The sequence below is a fragment of the Thermobia domestica genome, chromosome 11 (genome assembly GCF_964235325.1).
Source record: "Thermobia domestica chromosome 11, izTheDome1.hap1.1, whole genome shotgun sequence".
In the NCBI taxonomy this organism is placed as follows: domain Eukaryota; kingdom Metazoa; phylum Arthropoda; class Insecta; order Zygentoma; family Lepismatidae; genus Thermobia; species Thermobia domestica.
The window spans coordinates 226642671-226661772 of NC_137464.1; the positions used below are offsets into that span (position 1 = coordinate 226642671).

The 19102-nt window shown below is 33.6% G+C and overlaps 1 protein-coding gene across 2 annotated transcripts in view; it reads right to left on the bottom strand.

Annotated features, from left to right (window-relative positions):
* Positions 1-19102, bottom strand: part of LOC145664779 (insulin-degrading enzyme-like) — a 155791-nt gene that overhangs the window by 86995 nt on the left and 49694 nt on the right. For both annotated transcript variants that reach the window (XM_081731735.1, XM_081731736.1), the window contains exons 9-13: positions 14460-14566; positions 11926-12028; positions 11633-11728; positions 7578-7681; positions 4298-4442 (exon numbers count right to left, since the gene is read on the bottom strand). In XM_081731735.1, coding sequence (XP_081587861.1) covers positions 4298-4442; positions 7578-7681; positions 11633-11728; positions 11926-12028; positions 14460-14566 — 555 coding nt within the window. The remainder of the gene's footprint in view (positions 1-4297; positions 4443-7577; positions 7682-11632; positions 11729-11925; positions 12029-14459; positions 14567-19102) is intronic.

Consider the following 19102-nt stretch of genomic DNA (forward strand, 5'->3'; position numbering starts at 1 on the left):
AAATATGCTTCATTGTTCTCCAAAATTGCATACTATTATTATTATTATTATTATTATTATTATTATTATTATTATTATTATTATTATTATTATTATTAATAATAATAATAATAATAATAATAATAATAATAATAATAATAATAATAATAATAATAATATAGACCTGACGTTTAGGCATTAAAAACTTGGAAAATATTCAGGCAAATAGGCAGTTAAAATTTAAAAAATAGGCTCTAAAATGTAACTCGAAATAGTGAAGATAAACACTCAATACAATTAAAAAATAAAAATAGATTCAATTCATAGACAATGTTCAAAGAATATAGAATACCTATTTGTTAATATTTTCTTTTACTGTATGTATATATAAAAGTTATCTGAAGTTTGATATGCATTCCAAATATACTGTAATGTACCACGTATTGTCTTTACAAACACCTAATATATATGTGTATGTGTTATTTATATTATATAAATTATATATTTTCCCAATGAAGGGTAATTTTAAAGAAAATACAGGTAACATTAGGCATTAAAGCAATTATTTAGGCAGTAAGAGGAGAAATAGGCAAAATAGGCAAAATAAAATTGGCTTAAATCGAAACCATAACCCCTCATATAATCTTCAAAACCTTATTCTTGATCACATCTTTAATATTAAAGAATAGGCTTTTGCCTAATATCCGGTCTCTATTAATAATAATAATAATACATTGAAATGAAGAAAGACAAACTTATATTCTGCACAAACGTATGTCATTTACGCTAATAAAGAAAAAAAAAAGCTACAAGTTTTCAAGTTTCTGCTAATCCCTCTCTATATGTATGTAAAATTGTACAAGGTTCTGTCTCTTATTTTAGTTAATTCATCCATTTCTGTTTTAGAAGAATCTACTTATTATTATTTATTTTAAAAGTTCTGTAATGAAGATCCTACAATTGAAAGTGGTCGAACTTCAATATAAAATAAATGATCAAGCTTTTTCTTAGATAAAACTATATGATATTTTGATAGCCATCCCTCGATTTTATGAAAACGTAGAAATCAAAAAAACTAAATTCTCTTCTATGTAGAGAATAATTCTGGCTCAAAATATTTACATCAGAACGTATTTAGAAAAGTTTTCTGAAGTTAGGAGATTTATCTAGCTCAGGGCGTAAAATTTTCGGTTGCCAGATCGCCATTGGCGACTAGAAATTTAGAGCTGGCGACCAGTGTTCAGTAGGTCGCTGGATGATTTGCTGACAATTCCCATCAATGGTTCTTCACTTAAGGACTTTGATCCGAAAACTGCAATCGACAACTGGTACCATACTTCAGTACAGAGAGAGAGCGTTATACAAGCATAAAGTGAACGCGGACCTTTTTTAACATGTATATGAATTGTCTAATTCAAAAATTGATTATCCTGAATCTAATTGTCTGGTTTTAAAATTTTATGCCCTGATGTAATCTCTCTTTTTGTCAAACCAAAGGCTTGGGGGGGGGGGGCTCTAATAATATGTACGTGAGAGATACTGGAGACCATCATTTATGGATTGGCGAGTGCGTCTGACTTTGAAGTTTTGCGTCTTGATCTAGCTGTACCTGAGACATTAAGTCTCATTATTAAAAATAAAATTATACCCCAAATATTTTTTGTCCTAGTTTATTTACATTTGTAAATCCTTCTATCTAAGCAAAAATAATAACAAAGAATAATGCCAGTAAGACATAATTACTTGCAATGTTCGAAAATTTGTTTTTGGCTAAAGTCATGATTGTATAACTTTTCAGACCTCTTATGTTTACGGTAGACAGTTTCATAGATCATTCTGTTAAATAAAGGAAATAACTGAGTTTATACCATACTCTTTACGTGCGAATTCAATGATACGAATAGAGTGTCGAAAATATTCCGACTGGACTGAAATTAAAAACCGGATCTCTGGGTTACCGTCTCCATGCATTAACCATGCGTCACGCAGTCCACCCCCTGAATCAGCTTTACATTCTATCATCCTTGAAGTCAGTGCTCAGTTACTCTAATCATATGGACTGTATCACATCTCCTGTTGTGCTTAGAGAAACTAGTAGAATTTTGAACTTAAAGACGAATTGGTTGCTAATGAAACTCTAACTGATCAAAGCAGTATATATGTGTGTGTGTGTGTGTAGCCTTCCTCAGACACATTATGAGAGAAATATTGAATTTCCCCAGCTTAGATACAATCTGAATGCAGGACACGCCCACTTTCTCTTTACCAAACGTAAGCTTTTATTTGGTTCTAAAAAGTACATTTGTAATTTTCATTTGCGTACCTGTTTAAAAACTTTTAATTGGTTAAGAACTTAAACTCTTAATCAGATGTTTGTCACTTACACTTTCTGTTCACTATTATGCACCTGCTGTTATCCATTATCACATTTGATCAACATTGTACACCTGTCCTTATAGCTCGTGTTAATCCTTTGAATTCTTTCTTTCTATTTTGTCTATCATCTTTTCCCATAATTAATGTATCACAAGTCCAATAGACCAATTCATCAACTTCTCCTTTCCATATTTCTTAATCCACTGGGCTTCTTTCCACTTTTTTATCACACTCCTTTTTTTACTTTCTAATCCTTTTATTCTTTCCCAATCTATCTCATGTCCCGTTTCTTTAATGTGTTTATCTATTGCTTTGTTCTCTCTTTTTAGTCTGGCATCGTCCTTATGTTGTTTTATCCTTTGTTCTAACATCTTTCCTGTTTACCCTATGTACTTCATATTACAATCTTTACAATTAACTTGGTACACTACTCCTTCCTCTTCTGATCTTATCTCCTTTGCTTTCTTCTTTCCTTTGTCTCTCACTATTATCCTCTTTCCTCCTTTTATGTATGTATTAACCCCTTCCTTCCCCACCAAATTCTTCAGGACCTCCGTTTTCTCGCCTAAACTTTCAATTCCAAACAATCTTTTTCCTTCTTTCTCTGCCTCTTCCTCTTTTTCTTTCTTTTAAATCTTCTCTTCCGTAATATCGAATTGGACATTTCTCTCATAATGTGTCTGAGGAAGACTATGTTACATAGCCGAAACTGTAACACAGATATATACTCTTAAAATATATATACTGTTTTGGTCAGTTGGAATATTATCAGCAATCTTGAATTTTCCAAGGCTACAATGAATAGTTTACGAATTGGTGTATTAAAAAAATCAGTTGTTTTCTCCATTTATAAACGCAATATATATAATTCAACCATCAGGTGTTCTCTAATGTAGAAAATGGATTATCCAAGCACAAGAAGAGTTGTGGTACAGTCTATCTGCTTTAAGTGGCAGAGCACCGACTTCAAGAATGATCAAATGTATGGCTGTTCAAGGAGTGAACTGGATAACGTAGTGGTTAACCCATTGGCTCGTTAAGCCGGGAACCCGAGTTCGAATCTCGGTTTATTTGTGAGTTTTTCATTCTTCGTGAATAGATAGATATAATTAGATTACATAAGAGTACTTGTTATCCCGTTCTAGTACCTAGACATATGTTTAAACACATTATAGCATAGAATAAGCCAATGTACAGAAAAATATATCCAATTAATAAATATAAAATATACTATTTACAATAATGGAACCATGTTACATATGCGTTCATAATACTCAAAATTTATGTATATTGATTATAAATATACCTTTTTTCGAACATACTTCCCATATTTTCGTTAATTGCATTAAAAATACCTTTTAAATATCAAACTCTTAATTACAGTTTCAAATTTACATAGTTTACATTTCTTTCACTTTTTAAACCTATTAGTTGGTTCATTGTACAGGATCAGTGAACAGTATTGCGTATATTTTGTATTACTTTAACTTTACATTTGTTAATATGGATGTTGCTTTCCTGCACAACTCAATCTTATGAACATCTATTACACATTTTTCCTTCTGTTTTAGGACGTACTCAATGCAAATATTTCTAATTTCAAAACATTAAAGATAGCATCAGTATTCTCATCTCATTAGGCAAGGAACTACAAAGAAGTTATGGTTGTTTTTCGCATGCTATGTTAATTTATCTCTTTTATATATTATTATTATTATTATTATTATTATTATTATTATTATTATTATTATTATTATTATTATTATTATTATTATTATTATTATTATTATTATTATTTCTCTTCTCTGTAATAAGATGACATATATTTAATATGATTATCACATTATATGATATCTGCGGTAGCCTTTGCTATTTTTTAAATAGACGTTTTCTCATTAACATATGATTTGACAGACTTATCTTATAATAATGGTAGACTTACCACTATTCCATATTCAGTAGCCTTTAAACTCCACACATAATCTATCAGTTTAGCAGAAGCCAATGTCTCATCCACAGAATCTTTCAGAAGACTAACAAATTGATGCATCAAACAAACATTTAGAGGATCTAAGTTCACTATTGGGCTACAATGAATGTAAAATAAGAATATCATGTGTTAACTTCAGGACTTTAACTAATATAAGTAATATTAACATTAATAAATCTTAGTGTATGGCAGAAATGAATTTAACAAAAAAAAAAAATATTAGAGAAGCTTATAAATTATGTTGCTCTTATAAACATGTTTGATGATGATTATAAGGCACAAAACAGTAGAGTCTTGAAAATTATAAATGATATATACCGACAAAATAGTTCTTTTACTACTCTCATTTTTTTAGATTTGATAATTTTTTAAAAACATTATTGAATTGCAAATAATTTTATATAATTTGGTATGGGAATGTCTTGTATCTCCTTCAAATAGAATCGAACATAAGGAACAAGGGGGAGACAACCCCGATATATGTCGTGGGGTTAGTGAAAAAATTATCACATTATAAATTTTCTTCATTTAATTGTGTTTTTTAAAATTGAAATACCTGCCAAACTACGAAGTAGGCTTATCTGAGGTGCGCAACTATAACGTACGGCCTACTTTGCTAGCGATACTTGTTTTTACAGAAGCTTTGTGCTAATCATACCAATAGGCGGCAGCACGTTTCCTTATCTTAACAATTTATTTTGGTAGAGATTGATCCATTGGTGATAGTCGAGGTTTTACACTCACCTTACTCACCTTAAGTTTCTAAACTTAAAACAATGGCGAAAAAATCGAAGAAATAAAAAGCTCTGCAGCTTTCGACATCAATTTTACAACAATATCGATCATTGATTGTGGTGCTTGACGACTCGCATTGCCAACTTCAATGATAAGTCGGTGTATCTAGCGTTTTTGTGACGGATTTTAGCGACAAAATAATTGTGTCGGGAGGCAAATTTATCTAGGGACTCACGAAATCAATGAGCGGCCCTGATTCAGGGATAATCTGTCATCATTTTAGGGTGTATATATCATTATTAACCCAGTGAAAAAGCCCAGTACTTTAGACTGTAATTCGAAGCTTGCTTATACCTGCATACTTTTTCAGTTAAATCGATTTTCTTACAGAATCCATGTTACTAATAATAAACCTTCTACTTTAGTGTTCTGAAGTTATGTCTGTAGATTAAGGAGAGATATGCACCAAAATGATGAAGAAGAATTAGTGGTACAGTGAGTGCAAACAGGAAAATACCAAGAATTAGTACACTAGATCAGGGCCGTGCCCGGGGAGGGGGGGCGAAAAATTCGATAGAAAAAAGGAAAAAAGATAGGAAAATTGCTTGAAATATATGTATGGGGGCGCCGTCGTATACTTTCGCCCCGGGCGCTGATTTTCCACTGCACGGCCCTGCACTAGATGTTTTCTATGTAGCTCGTAGCGATGAAATATAAAATGTTAGCGATGTGACTTTAGCAGACATTTCTCACACGTAAGTGGCTTGTATTACTTGTAAGTTGTAATAATTTGTTTTAGCCTCCAGCACCTAAAAGAAAGACAGAAATGACTTCCTTTGTGAGTACAACATTGTAAGATTTATGATATTGAAAAAAAAAAATATCAAGATAGGATAGTATTTTGCTTTGTAAACAGAAAATACTTTAAGAAAACTGACATCTGTGTAAAATAGAAAATAAGAGGAATTAATATTCTGCATCAATTAATTACAATAACCAAATTTACGTGATAAACGAAAAAGAAACAAAGAAAAAATTAGATTTCTAGTTCTATGCCCCACGGTTATGCCCTGTAGGCTGAAGGAGAGATGATTAATGAAAGTTAACGATTATGAAGTAATTGTGGAACGAAAAGGAGAACGCCTGAAAAACCCATAGAAAAATGCTGAGCATCACAAACTCACATGGTTTGAGATCGAACCAGAAGCTGGTCGTACCAGAGGTGAGCGCTTAACCACTGAGTCAGCGTGAATCAGAGAAAGAAGAGATAAACAATGGTTAATAAAAACGTATTTTCTTTTATGTCAACAAGACACATTAAACACATGTATTTTTCACAAGCTGATAGTAAAATTTCTCTAATGAGTTTACACTTAGGTACAACCACCATTCGGAGCAGACCACGGTGTAGAAGTAAACTCCATTTACTCGAGTTTAGCACGTACAAGAGAAAATGTGGCCACCTTTAAACTGCAGGTTTCCTCAAATACCCATTTTACAAAGGCTGGCTGAAACTTTGAGGGCATTGAAATGATAGTGGAAGAAGATATAAATCCCTCTCCTAACACAAGCTATCCGGTTGATAGATAGATGGCTCATCAACTATGTCGCAGTGGTTTTGAGTTATAAGTACTTTATCAAAATAGAGAACATAATACTAAAGCGCAAAAATATTGTATTGGATCGGTGCACAAGTTTTAGGAGCATTTTGTATATGGATTAGCAACAATGCGTTGCCAAACGTTCTTTGTCCTTTTGTTTTCGTTGTTATTGCTTAGTTTCTTATTTCATGTTGCTAAATACAGTGTATTTTAGTTCTGTACCCAGTTTTGTGTATTATGCAGTCGAAACAAGGTGAAGTGAGATGTGGATGAAGTTCATCACAACCGCCACATTATGCTCTTACGTTTAACCAAAGATAAAATGCGACAGGAGCGGAAAAAGCTGCAGTCGAAACAAGGTGGATCGCCAAGTGGATAAAGTTTATCATATCGGCCACATTCTACTCTTCAAGTTTAATCGATGGGCAAATGCAAGAGGAGCAGAGAAAACACTTTGTACTGTGTATGGAGCACAAATTGTTTGTGCTGTGTATGAAGCATTGCTAAAAATACGACAAGAAAGTCGTTTTCTCGATTCTCAAGAAGACTGATTTGACTTATCTGATGTTCCACGGTCTGCCAGACTTGGACGAAATGATTTCTTCATGAAAATCTCCATAAAATAACGCAAGAATTGACATAATATATATATATATATTGTATAATAAAGTGTTTAGGAATACAATGCAATGTTTTATTCAACTGTCTATGCTTGGGCTAATTAATTGTTGTAGTGCAAACATACGTGAACAAAGATAAACTTATTACAAAATGCTTCGAAGTGATGCACCGACCCAATATTTAAGAATACTAACAAACAAGTAAATCAAGATACACCTTTACTTTTTCTTTACCATTAAAAAAGCAATTTCAGAATCAATTGAAATTAACTTTACCTATAAAACTCGAAGAAAATATCCTCTTTAGGCAACAGGAATGTATCATCTTGCTTGAACCATAGTCGGGTCAACGGTGTGTCATATATAAGTGTAGGTGGATTCTGCAATTTATATTTAATGTTAATTAATATAAAACGACCATTCAAGTAATATTTAAAAATATTAACTACAGATTTCTTTACATAAGAACAGTAATAAACAATGTGTTTTACTTCAATTTCTTTACACAGACAAATTGTAATAAATACCTAAATTACAAAGATTTAGAGAACATTGATTGGTTGGTTTTGAAGTTTAACATGTCTTTCAGTACAGGCTATATGAGGCGTGGACTTACAGATTAACGTGGAGTCCGAAGCACATGAACTACTACCAGGAATCAAACACGTGTCTCTCACGCTGAAGGGACGTAACCACGACGAAAACAATATAACCACGACGAAAATATAATAAGAAGTAGAAATTAAAATGAAAGGTTAAGGGGACAGCGCTTGAACTTCTGTAAAATGACTTTTTCCTTTTATAGTTTGACTCAATGTTGAGGGTATATTGTTTTGATACCGAGGCAACTGATATTTTAGAAGTACAAACTAATTTCTTCTGAAGAGTTCCACAGGTATAAATTCCTTTCTCCATACTTTACTGTTAATAGAACGAAAAATTTGAAGTTATTGACACATAAAAGCATTGCCACCACTTGCAATTCTCTAACTTTTAAGTGTCCAATTTCATGACATTGATTTATTAATTTATTAAAAACAACATAAGCCCCCACGATTGTAAAATGTAGGGATGGAGTCTGTTATATTGTTCGGATTTCTGTCAAGAATAATTCGAGCACTTTATAATAATTGACGTATGCCAAGTGAATCTTTGTGTCATGAAGTAATGGACTACTTAATTCTTGTATAAGAGAGAAAATCGAAAATTCTTTGCACCTACTGATTTATTGACAGATTACAAATCATAAACGAAAAACAAGATACACACAATACTCTTCGCATTTTTTACTATTTTCGCACATAATCACATTCTACTCTTCAAGTTATTAAAATACTTGTCCCACCGTACCATAAGGTTTTCGGTATCCGAAGAGTATAAGGCGGATGGATCATCACGGAACCAACGACGAACAACGTTCTTCACTTCAGTGTTATTCGTGAACCTTTGCCCTATCAGAAACATCTTCAATGGACTAAAAATATGGTAATCACTGGAGAGAAGGTCCGGTCTGCATTTTCGCGAATCCCAAGAGCTTCAGATATCCTCTGATCTGATTGGCCGATACAGATAAGACATCACGAGTCATGACATATATATAGCACAAAGTAAACGCCAGCCGCTGTTGGCCCTCGTGGCCGAGTGAGCTAGCGCAACATGCTAGTAAGGAAAATCGTTTTTTGGCGTGGGTTCAAACCCTGCCTCCTGCCTAGGGAAAGTTTTTTTTTATTATTTTAAAATTTTTATAACACTTCTTTTGTTAAAATAATATTCAGAAAGTGATTTAACGGTTATTTTTTAAAGTTTTCATTAAATTTCTTTCATTAAAATAAGTTTGCCCTTGTACTACACAGATCCAAAGTGATTTAACGATTATTTTTTTAAAATTTCCATTAAACTTCTTTTATTAAAATAAGTTTGCCCTTGTACTACAGACCCATAGCAAAAGTAGTAGTAGTAGTTGTTGTTGTAATAGTAGGTGGCGTCATCGGTACGTGGCCAATAAGAATGCTACTTCAGTCATATTTTGGATGAACCTCTTGGGATCGGCGAAAATGCCTTCCGTAACGGAGAGAGTGACGTTTGATGATTGTTTTATTCGCCACGTGCGGTTTGCATTGTCATGAGGAAAAGCATATCGTCAAAATCCCGAGTACACTGACTATTTTCCTAATGGCTGCTAACAGATGGAAGAAAGTAGAAAACAGTAGCGTTCTGAATTGATGGTTTCAGCTCTTGACAGGAAATTCAGTAGGGGTGATCTTCCGAATGTCTAAAATACTGTGAACATCAGTTTACCGGTAGATGGAGTTGCTCGGAATTTCTTCGTTACTGACGAGTCGGTTTGTTTGCACACCAAACTCTGCTGTTTTGACTCGGGATTGTTATGCAGTGTCCACATTTCGTTGCCAGTGACAACGAGGTCCAGGAAACTGTCGTCTCTTTGACATAACGCAGCAAATGTTTCAGTGACATTCCCTTGCTCTTGTTGACATTATTAAGGAGCTTAGGATCCAACTGACATGACACATTGCGGTATTCCAACGTATCGGGGACAATATCATAAACATTACCATAGGAAATGTTAAGATCTCTGGCACAGAATACGGACTATGATCCAAAAGTGTTTGTTTCTATATAGGATTCATTTTAAGTTTCTTAGATTGTTAAAGATACGTTAGTAGAATATATTTTGAATTTTTTATTGGGTATAATTTAAATTATTGTCAATCAATAATTCAGTATTCAATCAATAATAATACTGCATTAATAATATAATATTTTACTTTTCGTTTATACTTATACTTGCAGAATTTATATTAAAAAGTCTGTACTCGCCAAAAGAACCCGCTGAAAAGTTCTTGATTAAGAATTGTGTTGTCATTTTGGAATGTTTATGATGAGTACTGGCTTTGTTAATATTAGATATGCACCCTATTCATTCATTAATACATTATCTATACGCTATTTTTGTTTATTTATTTATTATCTTGTTATACATATATATATCATAGTAGGGTCTACAATAAAAAGTCTTTTGTCATTATGAATAAAAGTAGGATCATTTATCATGTTCGTATATTCATGTATCATTGATAACCATAGTACAGTCAATGGCAAAACTTCTTTCCGTTTGATGAAATTAGTGTCGTAAATAACTTCAGAATGGAAGGATAATTTGAGTGCTTTTTTCAGTGAATTAAAAAGAATTTAATCTTTTGTACATTCCAGCCATGCTACCGTTGTAAGTTCTAGCTATACTACAATTATTCCCAAAATAAATTTTACCAAACGAAAAGAACTGGGTTGTTGTCGCTGACTGTACAAACTAGTCTTAATGATAAGCAATTATATTGTCATTTTTCATGTTTTTAAAGCATGATATCAACTGGTACTTTACTTTTATTTATTTATTTATTTATTTATTTATTTACCATATTTGCTGATGTACAAGGAAAACTCATTTTCAATATTCAGTTTTGAGGAAGAAATATTTTCACTGCATATTAAAACAATGTGCAAAGTTGGGGGCGCGGTGGCTCAGTGATAGAGCGTTCACCTCCGGTGCTTGGGGTCCCTGGTTCGATCCCAGCTCGCGCCGTGTGGACTTTGTGGTGGACAAACACCGTGCTCGTGGGTTTTCTCGGGATTCTCCCGTTTCCTCCCACTTTCTTCATTTCACTCATCTTTCATCATCACCGTCTCCTTTAGCCCAACCGGCATAATCGTGGGACGTAAAACTTAAAGATTTCATTTCATTTTCAATGTGCAAAGTTAACAATATTTAACTAACTATAGAGTTGTAAGCGCGTCCAGGAATCTCTATAGCGCATGTGAGATCACAGAAAACCATACTTACTATGAAACGGTAAGTAAAGCGATTCTATTCAAACTACATTTAGCGAGTCACTGAACTGTATGTAGCTGGAATGTTGCTGCACATCATAAGGGAACAAGAAAAACATTAAATAAAATACCATTGGAAATACTTATTGAAATGGATGCATTCAAAATGTCTTTATTGACGTATAAGACGCATTCTATTTTTGAACTTATACTCAAGGGAAAAAAAGTGCATCCCATGCGCCGGTAAATAAGGCATTTGTTATTATTATTATTATTATTATTATTATTATTATTATTATTATTATTATTATTATTATTATTATTATATGTAGTACATTAAGAGAAGGTATGCTATAATGAAAGAAAGTAGAACCATTCATCATTTTCTTAATGTTTGTGTATCACGGACAATTTGCAGTTAAAACTAATCTTAACGATAAAGAATTATGTTGTAATTTGTTTATTTTTGTAAAATATGAACTGACCTTTCCTCTCCCTGGAAAAATTGAGAAGTCTGTTGGAATGAATATGTTCTTTGGAGGCAGGCACAAATCGGGACACACACCGCACTGTTTCCACTCCTGTAATTAATAAATGATGATTTTACAAATCACTAAAAGTAATAAACAAGTTTTTTATTGCAATCTACTATTTAAAAAAAAAAATCATAGAAGTTACAGTAATAATCTGCATTTTGTAAGAAAGTACAAATAACTTGAAAACTCTGTTAACTAAAACCTTGCTTATAGCTTTGAGGTTATTTTATTTTATAGCTTACCTCTAAGACTTTGTTCGAAATATTTTCAAGGCGAAATGGAGCTTTATAATAAGGTTCGACGTCATTGACTAACTTTTCGAAAGTTTTACTTGTCACGTTAACTCTGGAAAGACAAACAAATAGTTTTATGTTATATTTGCTGATATATATATTGAAAGGAGAATTTAAAAAGAAAATTTATTCTTAATTTTTGATAGATTTTAATAGAATGAAATCAACACTCAGAATTTGGCTTGAAAGTATGCAATATTTGTATGATAATTTGTTTTTATAAGTAGTCAACAAAGCAAAAATATAGAAGTACGATACCGATATTGATTGGGTCTCTTTCAAAGAGAATAGTCAAAATTTATTTATTTGTTTTTCATAATTTCCATCAATTTATTCTCTTTGCTTGAGGAAGTTTTTATACTGACGTAGACCTGTTATCTGATTCGCCATTGACACTAATAACTTACTTGTTCTTTCTCTTATCTATGTGTGTTTTTTCCTATTTTTCTTTCTTTGTTCTGCTGTTTGTTATTATTATTATTATTATTATTATTATTATTATTATTATTATTATTATTATTATTATTATTATTATTATTATTATTATTATTATTATTATTATTATATGTGGAATCTGAAAGTAACTTTGTATGTAAAAATCGTGATGAACAGATAAATTATGATAATGATAGATTGGGAAAAGGTGAAGAAATTTCTCATTAGACTAAAGCTAATTAGGATGAGTATCTTTATCTGATTTCTCTTCAAAAGAAGAATTTTAAGTTCTCTGGATAAAATGACTCAAGTTCTCATAAATGAGATTAGAGCCCTCAAAACAGAGCTAGTTCGTTTATGCGATGAATACTGTCAATTGAAGGCCTTTTTACAACAGGATGCTACTGTATCTATTAGTATATTCAATACTGAACTGCAATCTGAGAACATATTTAAATATGATGCAGGAAGAGTAGAATAAAAAATCCGAGACTTGAAAGTATAAATCAACAACAAGGTACGATTAATCAAAAAGAAAATCTTGATGAAAATTGGATTGAGGTATTATCGAGAAACGAGTGAAAAAAGTAACAGTAAGTCTCCTACAGTAATCATGAGGAGTCGTGAAGCTTGACCTTGATCTATCAATTACACCACCCAATAGAACACGAAGGTGTGTTTCGGTCTTCAATCCTCACCCATTAAATTTTGCCAGTATTGTCTCTCGCGCTATACAGAGAACATCTTCTGAAGGTACAGTGTTGTCGGATTATCGTTAACTTTCGTTTTGTTGTTATTATTTTTGTCGTTGTTTTATTATTTTGCTATTATTATTGTTTACGGTTTAATTCGAATAGTTGTTAGTGTCCGTGATATAGTTCTTTAAGCGCTGCTGTTTTGTCGCTCGTTTGCCATGTCTTCTAAATTTGGCAACGTCGTTGGTACACTTCTGCTGTTTTACTTTTTCCCAAGTGCGCGTTCGGAAGGCAGCTCCACGAATCGTCCCGAATTCCTCCGATTCATCAGAAGCGAGGGAAAGCAGTTCTATTATTCGTGTAGAGCTCAGGCTTCACGAGTCGTCGCGGTCACTATAATGAAAGTATTGTAAATTTAAATCAAATTCAATCTCAGATATGAACATAATAATAAAAATCCTTATAGTTGAGTACAGGTTGTAGCGATGTTAAAACAGAATTAGTTTCAACAGACAGAAAAAAGCATTGTTTGTTACTAGATCTATTTCTGTTCAGGATATAGAAGAACTATTAAAAGAATATGTGAGATCTGCGAAATGTACCAAATTGAAGATGAAATGTGATTCATGTTCTTCATTTCATGTTGAGATTAGTGAGATTAATTATGTGATAAATGTTTCGGTTTGGATATATGGCTCAAAGGTATTGTAATTGATCATTTTACGAGAAAGTAAGAAAAATAATTATTTCTAATAATGTGGATAAACTGAATGTAAGTATAGAAACGATTAATGGGTTATGCCAATTGTGTATCAGAATGTACGTGGATTACGAAATAAAAGCTATCAATTTTATAATTCTGTTGCAGATTGTACATATGATATTATTGCTATCACTGAGACTTGGTTCAGTGTTATTCATATTAATAAAGATTATTGTCCAGATACTTATCTCTGCTTCAAAACAGACAGACAATGTGAATATCATGTATGTAAGGGACGTGGAGGTATTAGATGTGGCAGTGAGAAGTAATATGAAAATGATTCGACGAACTTATCTTGAATCTTTTCAGGAAAATATCTGTTTAGAATTCCAAACAAAACTCAGAAGAATTTGTTATTAACCTGTCCTTATTTTCATCCGAAATTACATCCTGATATTATTTTTAAAATTGTTGAAAGCATTTCTAGTACTGTATAGGAATCTCTTTTACGTCAATCGTCAATCTCTTTTGCGTCCATCCCTCCTCTTCATTGACTTTCGTCAGTACCATAGCTACCTGGAATCAGGAAACAGTGCAGCCATTCTAAAAACCTAAAAGAGAATAAATGATTAAATTATGTATAAACTTACCGGACATTATCTGGCTTTATATAATCCAGCAACTTATCAATTAACTCGAAATTCAAATCCATGATTACCCCAAATTCATGAAGAAGCACCTCCTCGAAGTCACATTCCTGTCAAAATATTGTATAATAATAAATAATAATAATAATAATATATTTCTAAAATTCGTAATTTAGATTTACCCTCTATAGCTGTTTATCAGAGTACATTTTAACATTAACAGATCAAAGTGCAATATTTCGATTGCGAATTTAAGAACATTGCGTGACATTTTAGCAGCACATTCTAGTCTAGTATTACATCTAATATATACATATGAAGAATAATTAATGTAACATCTCGTCTATATACTTAAATAATTATAAAAATAGCCATTTTTCATACGAAAATATTGACAGAGTAACATCATTCCTCCCTCTCCCCGGTTTTCTTTCTATGTTCTTATTTAATAATATAACATATAACATCAAATATAAAAATAATATATAAGATGTTATATATATTCATTTTATGTGCATACACATACACTATGTGATCAAAAGTATCCGGACACCTGGTTGAAAATGACTTACAAATTCGTGGCGCCCTCCATCGGTACTGCTGTAATTCAATATGGTGTTAAACCACCCTTAGCCTTGATGACAACTTCCACTCTCGCAGGCATACTTTCAATCAGGTGCTGGAAGGTTTCTTGGGGAATGGCAGCCCATTCTTCACAGAGTGCTGAACTGAGGACAGGTATCGATGTAGGTCGGTGAGGTCTGGCACGAAGTCGGCATTCCAAAACATCCCAAAGATGTTCTATAGGAATCCAATTCAGGACATGTGCAAGTCAGTCCATTACAGGGATGTTATGGTCGTGTAAACACTCCGCCACATGCCGTGCGGTATGAACATGTGCTCGATCGTGTTGAAAGATGCAATCGCCATCCCTGAATTGCTCTTCAACAGTGGGAAGCAAGAAGGTGCTTAAAACATCAATGTAGGCCTGCGCTGTGAGAGTGCTACGCAAAACGCAAGTCCCAACCAAGAAAAACATGACCACACCATAACACCACCACCTCTGAATTTTACTGTTGGCACTACACGCGCTGACAAATGACATTCACCGGGCATTCACCATACCCACACCCTGCCATCGGATCGCCACATTGTGTACCGTGATTCGTCACTCCACCCAACGTTTTTCCACTGTTCAATCGTCCAATGTTTACGCTCCTTACACCAAGGGAGGCGTCGTTTGGCATTTACTTGCGTGATGTGTGGCTTACGAGCAGCCGCTCGATCATGAAATCCAAGCTTTCTCACCTCACGCCTAACTGTCATAGTACTTGGAGTGGATCCTGATGCAGTTTGGAATTCCTGTGTGATGGTCTGGATAGATGTCTGCCTATTACACTTTACGATCCTCTTCAACTGTCGGCGGTCTCTGTCAGTCAACAGACGAGGTCGGTCTGTACGCTTTTGTGCTTTACGTGTTCCTTCACGTTTCCACTTCACTATCACATCAGACACAGTGGACCTAGAGATGTTTACAAGTGTGGAAATCTCGCGTACAGACTTCTGACACAAGTGACACCCAATTACCTGACCACGTTCGAAGTCCGTGAGTTCCGCGGAGCGCCCCATTCTGCTTTCTCACAATGTATAATGACTACTGAGGTCGCTGATAATGAGTACCTGGCAGTAGATGGCAGCACAATGCACCTAATATGAAAAACGTATGTTTTTTGGGGGGGTGTAGGGAATACTTTTGATCACATAGTGTATATTTCTACTAAAGTTGAAAATACATGAAGTACAACTACAGTTGGGGCTTGAATCTGAGTCAATTGGCAGCACAGTTCTACCATTCGCGATAAATATTTAGATCCAAATTTACAGAGGCATTTCTAAATGTTTCGTTGCTTAGCTAAACCTGGGCTGCTATTTGATACATTAGCTCTTACATTCATATATTTGTAGGTAGTAGTGTTTTACCAGGCTGTCCCAGAAGTCATGTACCATCAGTACACTGACCTGAATGAGGTAAAACTTTGGAAGGAACATGGCGCCACCAGTGAAAACTGTTGGCAGTCATAAAGGACAAGTTCGTGGGATCAAATGAAGGCACATACTGCGTATGTAGCGAGTGTTCCCGTAAAGTCAAAAATGGCAACATGAATGAGGACCAAATTGCAATTCTAGCTGTGCTACGAGTTTTATGAAAAAAGGACTAATCACAAAAGCTGCAACAGAGAAAATTTGTCATGTAGAGAATAGAGCAGTACTATATCAATCGACAGCTTCTTGTTGGTTCAAAAAAAATTTACTACGGATGATTTAAGCCTTGCGGACAAGACCGCAAGGGTATAGAATTCTGTTGGACATTGACGAGCTTCTGGAAGATGCTGTGAGCGCTGAAACACAATCGAGTACACGTGTGTTAGCAATTAGGGCTTCCTAATCGGCAGTAAACCGTCGAATGCATGACAAGGATTACGTCAATAAACAGTCCCGATAAAGTCCCATTGAGCTGACAAAGAAGCAGCTCCAGTGCAGAGTGGCAATTTGCCAGACTTTGTTAAAAAAAAAAGTGATCTTCGTTTCTGGAGGAAAATTGTGACAGGAGATATGAAGTTTGTATTTTTGAAAACCCCTGACGCACGTAAACAGTGGGTGGGAAAAAGGACATTAAGCCCTGCCTAACGTGAAACAGGACAGATTTGGGAAAAAGCTCATGCGGTGTGTTTGGTAGAATATTGACGGGATAATTCATTTTGAGTTTGCTCCAGATTGTCGTGCTGTAACAGATGAACTGTATTTTGAACAATTACGCCGAGTGCATGTCATTCTGAATGAGAAATATCCGGTATTAACGAGAAAGGAGAGGTGACAACGAGTTTGAGTTGTCACCTCATTCTTCCTATAGTTCAGATATTGCACCCTCAGATGATGGTTTGTTTCGCTTTCTCTCTCTCACTTCTTTCATGGTCGACAATTCAATTCATATAATAAGGTGCATGCTGCCTGTCGCGAGTTTTTCAATTCTAAACCTGCCAGCTGGTATCGCCATCAGATTGAACTATTGTCCCAAAGATGAGTGAAACTCATCGAACATGATGGCCTACACTTCGCTGAATAAAGATTTATCTTTGTTTCTGATATTCGTGTTTCATTTTCCTCCTTGGGACAGTTTGGTGTATATGCATGTATATATATATATATATATATATATATATATATATAAAGATAGATAACCTCATTTAAAATGTTTCAATGGTTTAAACGATAGTACTTTAACGTTGTAGTTTCCTATAACATTCACTTACATACTTTTAATATTTGTATCAGTAATTGTCTGGTCAAGAGTTCGTGACCAAATTTAAGAAAAGTGGTCGAAAAATACGAAGTAAGGAATATAGGAATGGATTAAAAGTACGACAGGTTTCAAATAAGTAATGAGAAGGAAATCTCTTAATTATAAGACAAAATACTTAAACAGAATGTTAATTTATAATTAACAATGCTCTTTACATTTCTGTTGTGCTTTTCCTTTCCTTTTTTTCATGACATCAAATATTGTATTGCCAGGTCTTAGTAGTTTCCAAAATATATAAAAAAAAGAAAATTACTAACTGGACAACTACTTATTATATAGTCAAACAATTTAAATCCACATTCAGGCATCATAACTTTCATTCTACTTTCAGATTTCTGCAACTTCTGAATACTACTTGCACTTTTGAGCTTTTGACTCTTCCCTGGAGTCGTGGTCACGGAGGATAAAAATAAGAAAAGGAGGTGAAAAAACATCAGATAAAAGAAAATAATAAAGAAACAAACTTACCAAGGGAACAATGGTGCTGAAACACACTTTGTCAAAAACAACGATCAGACGTCAAAGTTCATATTTGCGTGATTCCACTTTTATTACTGATATAGCAAGTTCAAGTTTGACGTTTGATGGTTGGTTTTGACATAGTATGTTCCAGCACTTCTCTTTCCTTGGTATGTCCGTTTTATTATTATTTGTTTCCCAATGTGTTATGTTTCCTCTTTCTGTTTTTATCTTCTTTGATAAAGACTCTAGGTTAGAGTTGAAAGTTCAAAAGTACAAGTAGTATTCAGGAACTTTACAAATCTGTAAGTAGAGTGATAGTTACGATATAATTTGTGTTCATAAATAGTTCGTAATACCGAATTTGTGAGCCCTTTTATTCAAATGTTTGCTTGTAACTTTCTATACCATCTTGTACATTATTTAGGTTTATTTTATTTATGTTCCAACGGGTATACTTTATGCATTTTAGCATCTTTTGTATGCATATATTTCATTCTATGACTGAAATATTTACATTTAGGGGCTTAGCTATAAGCGTTTGAAAGTAACTTTATGAAATCAGCACTTTTTTAAAGAAAAAATTGACCCGCTATCAACGACCAACCTTTCTTTGCTAAATGATTTTTGGTAACCAAAAAGTTAATATATATATTTACAGTTAAAAGTCAAGTCTCAATTCAGGTATAGTATGATAGGCAGCTACACTCTTCCTGTTTGAAAGTAGTTAAAAAGTAAAGAAATAAATCGTACTTTCTCATTTTTATTTGCGGGCCGCCATTTGGACATCACTGATTTAAAATAGCTGACTAAATACTAGGTGTGT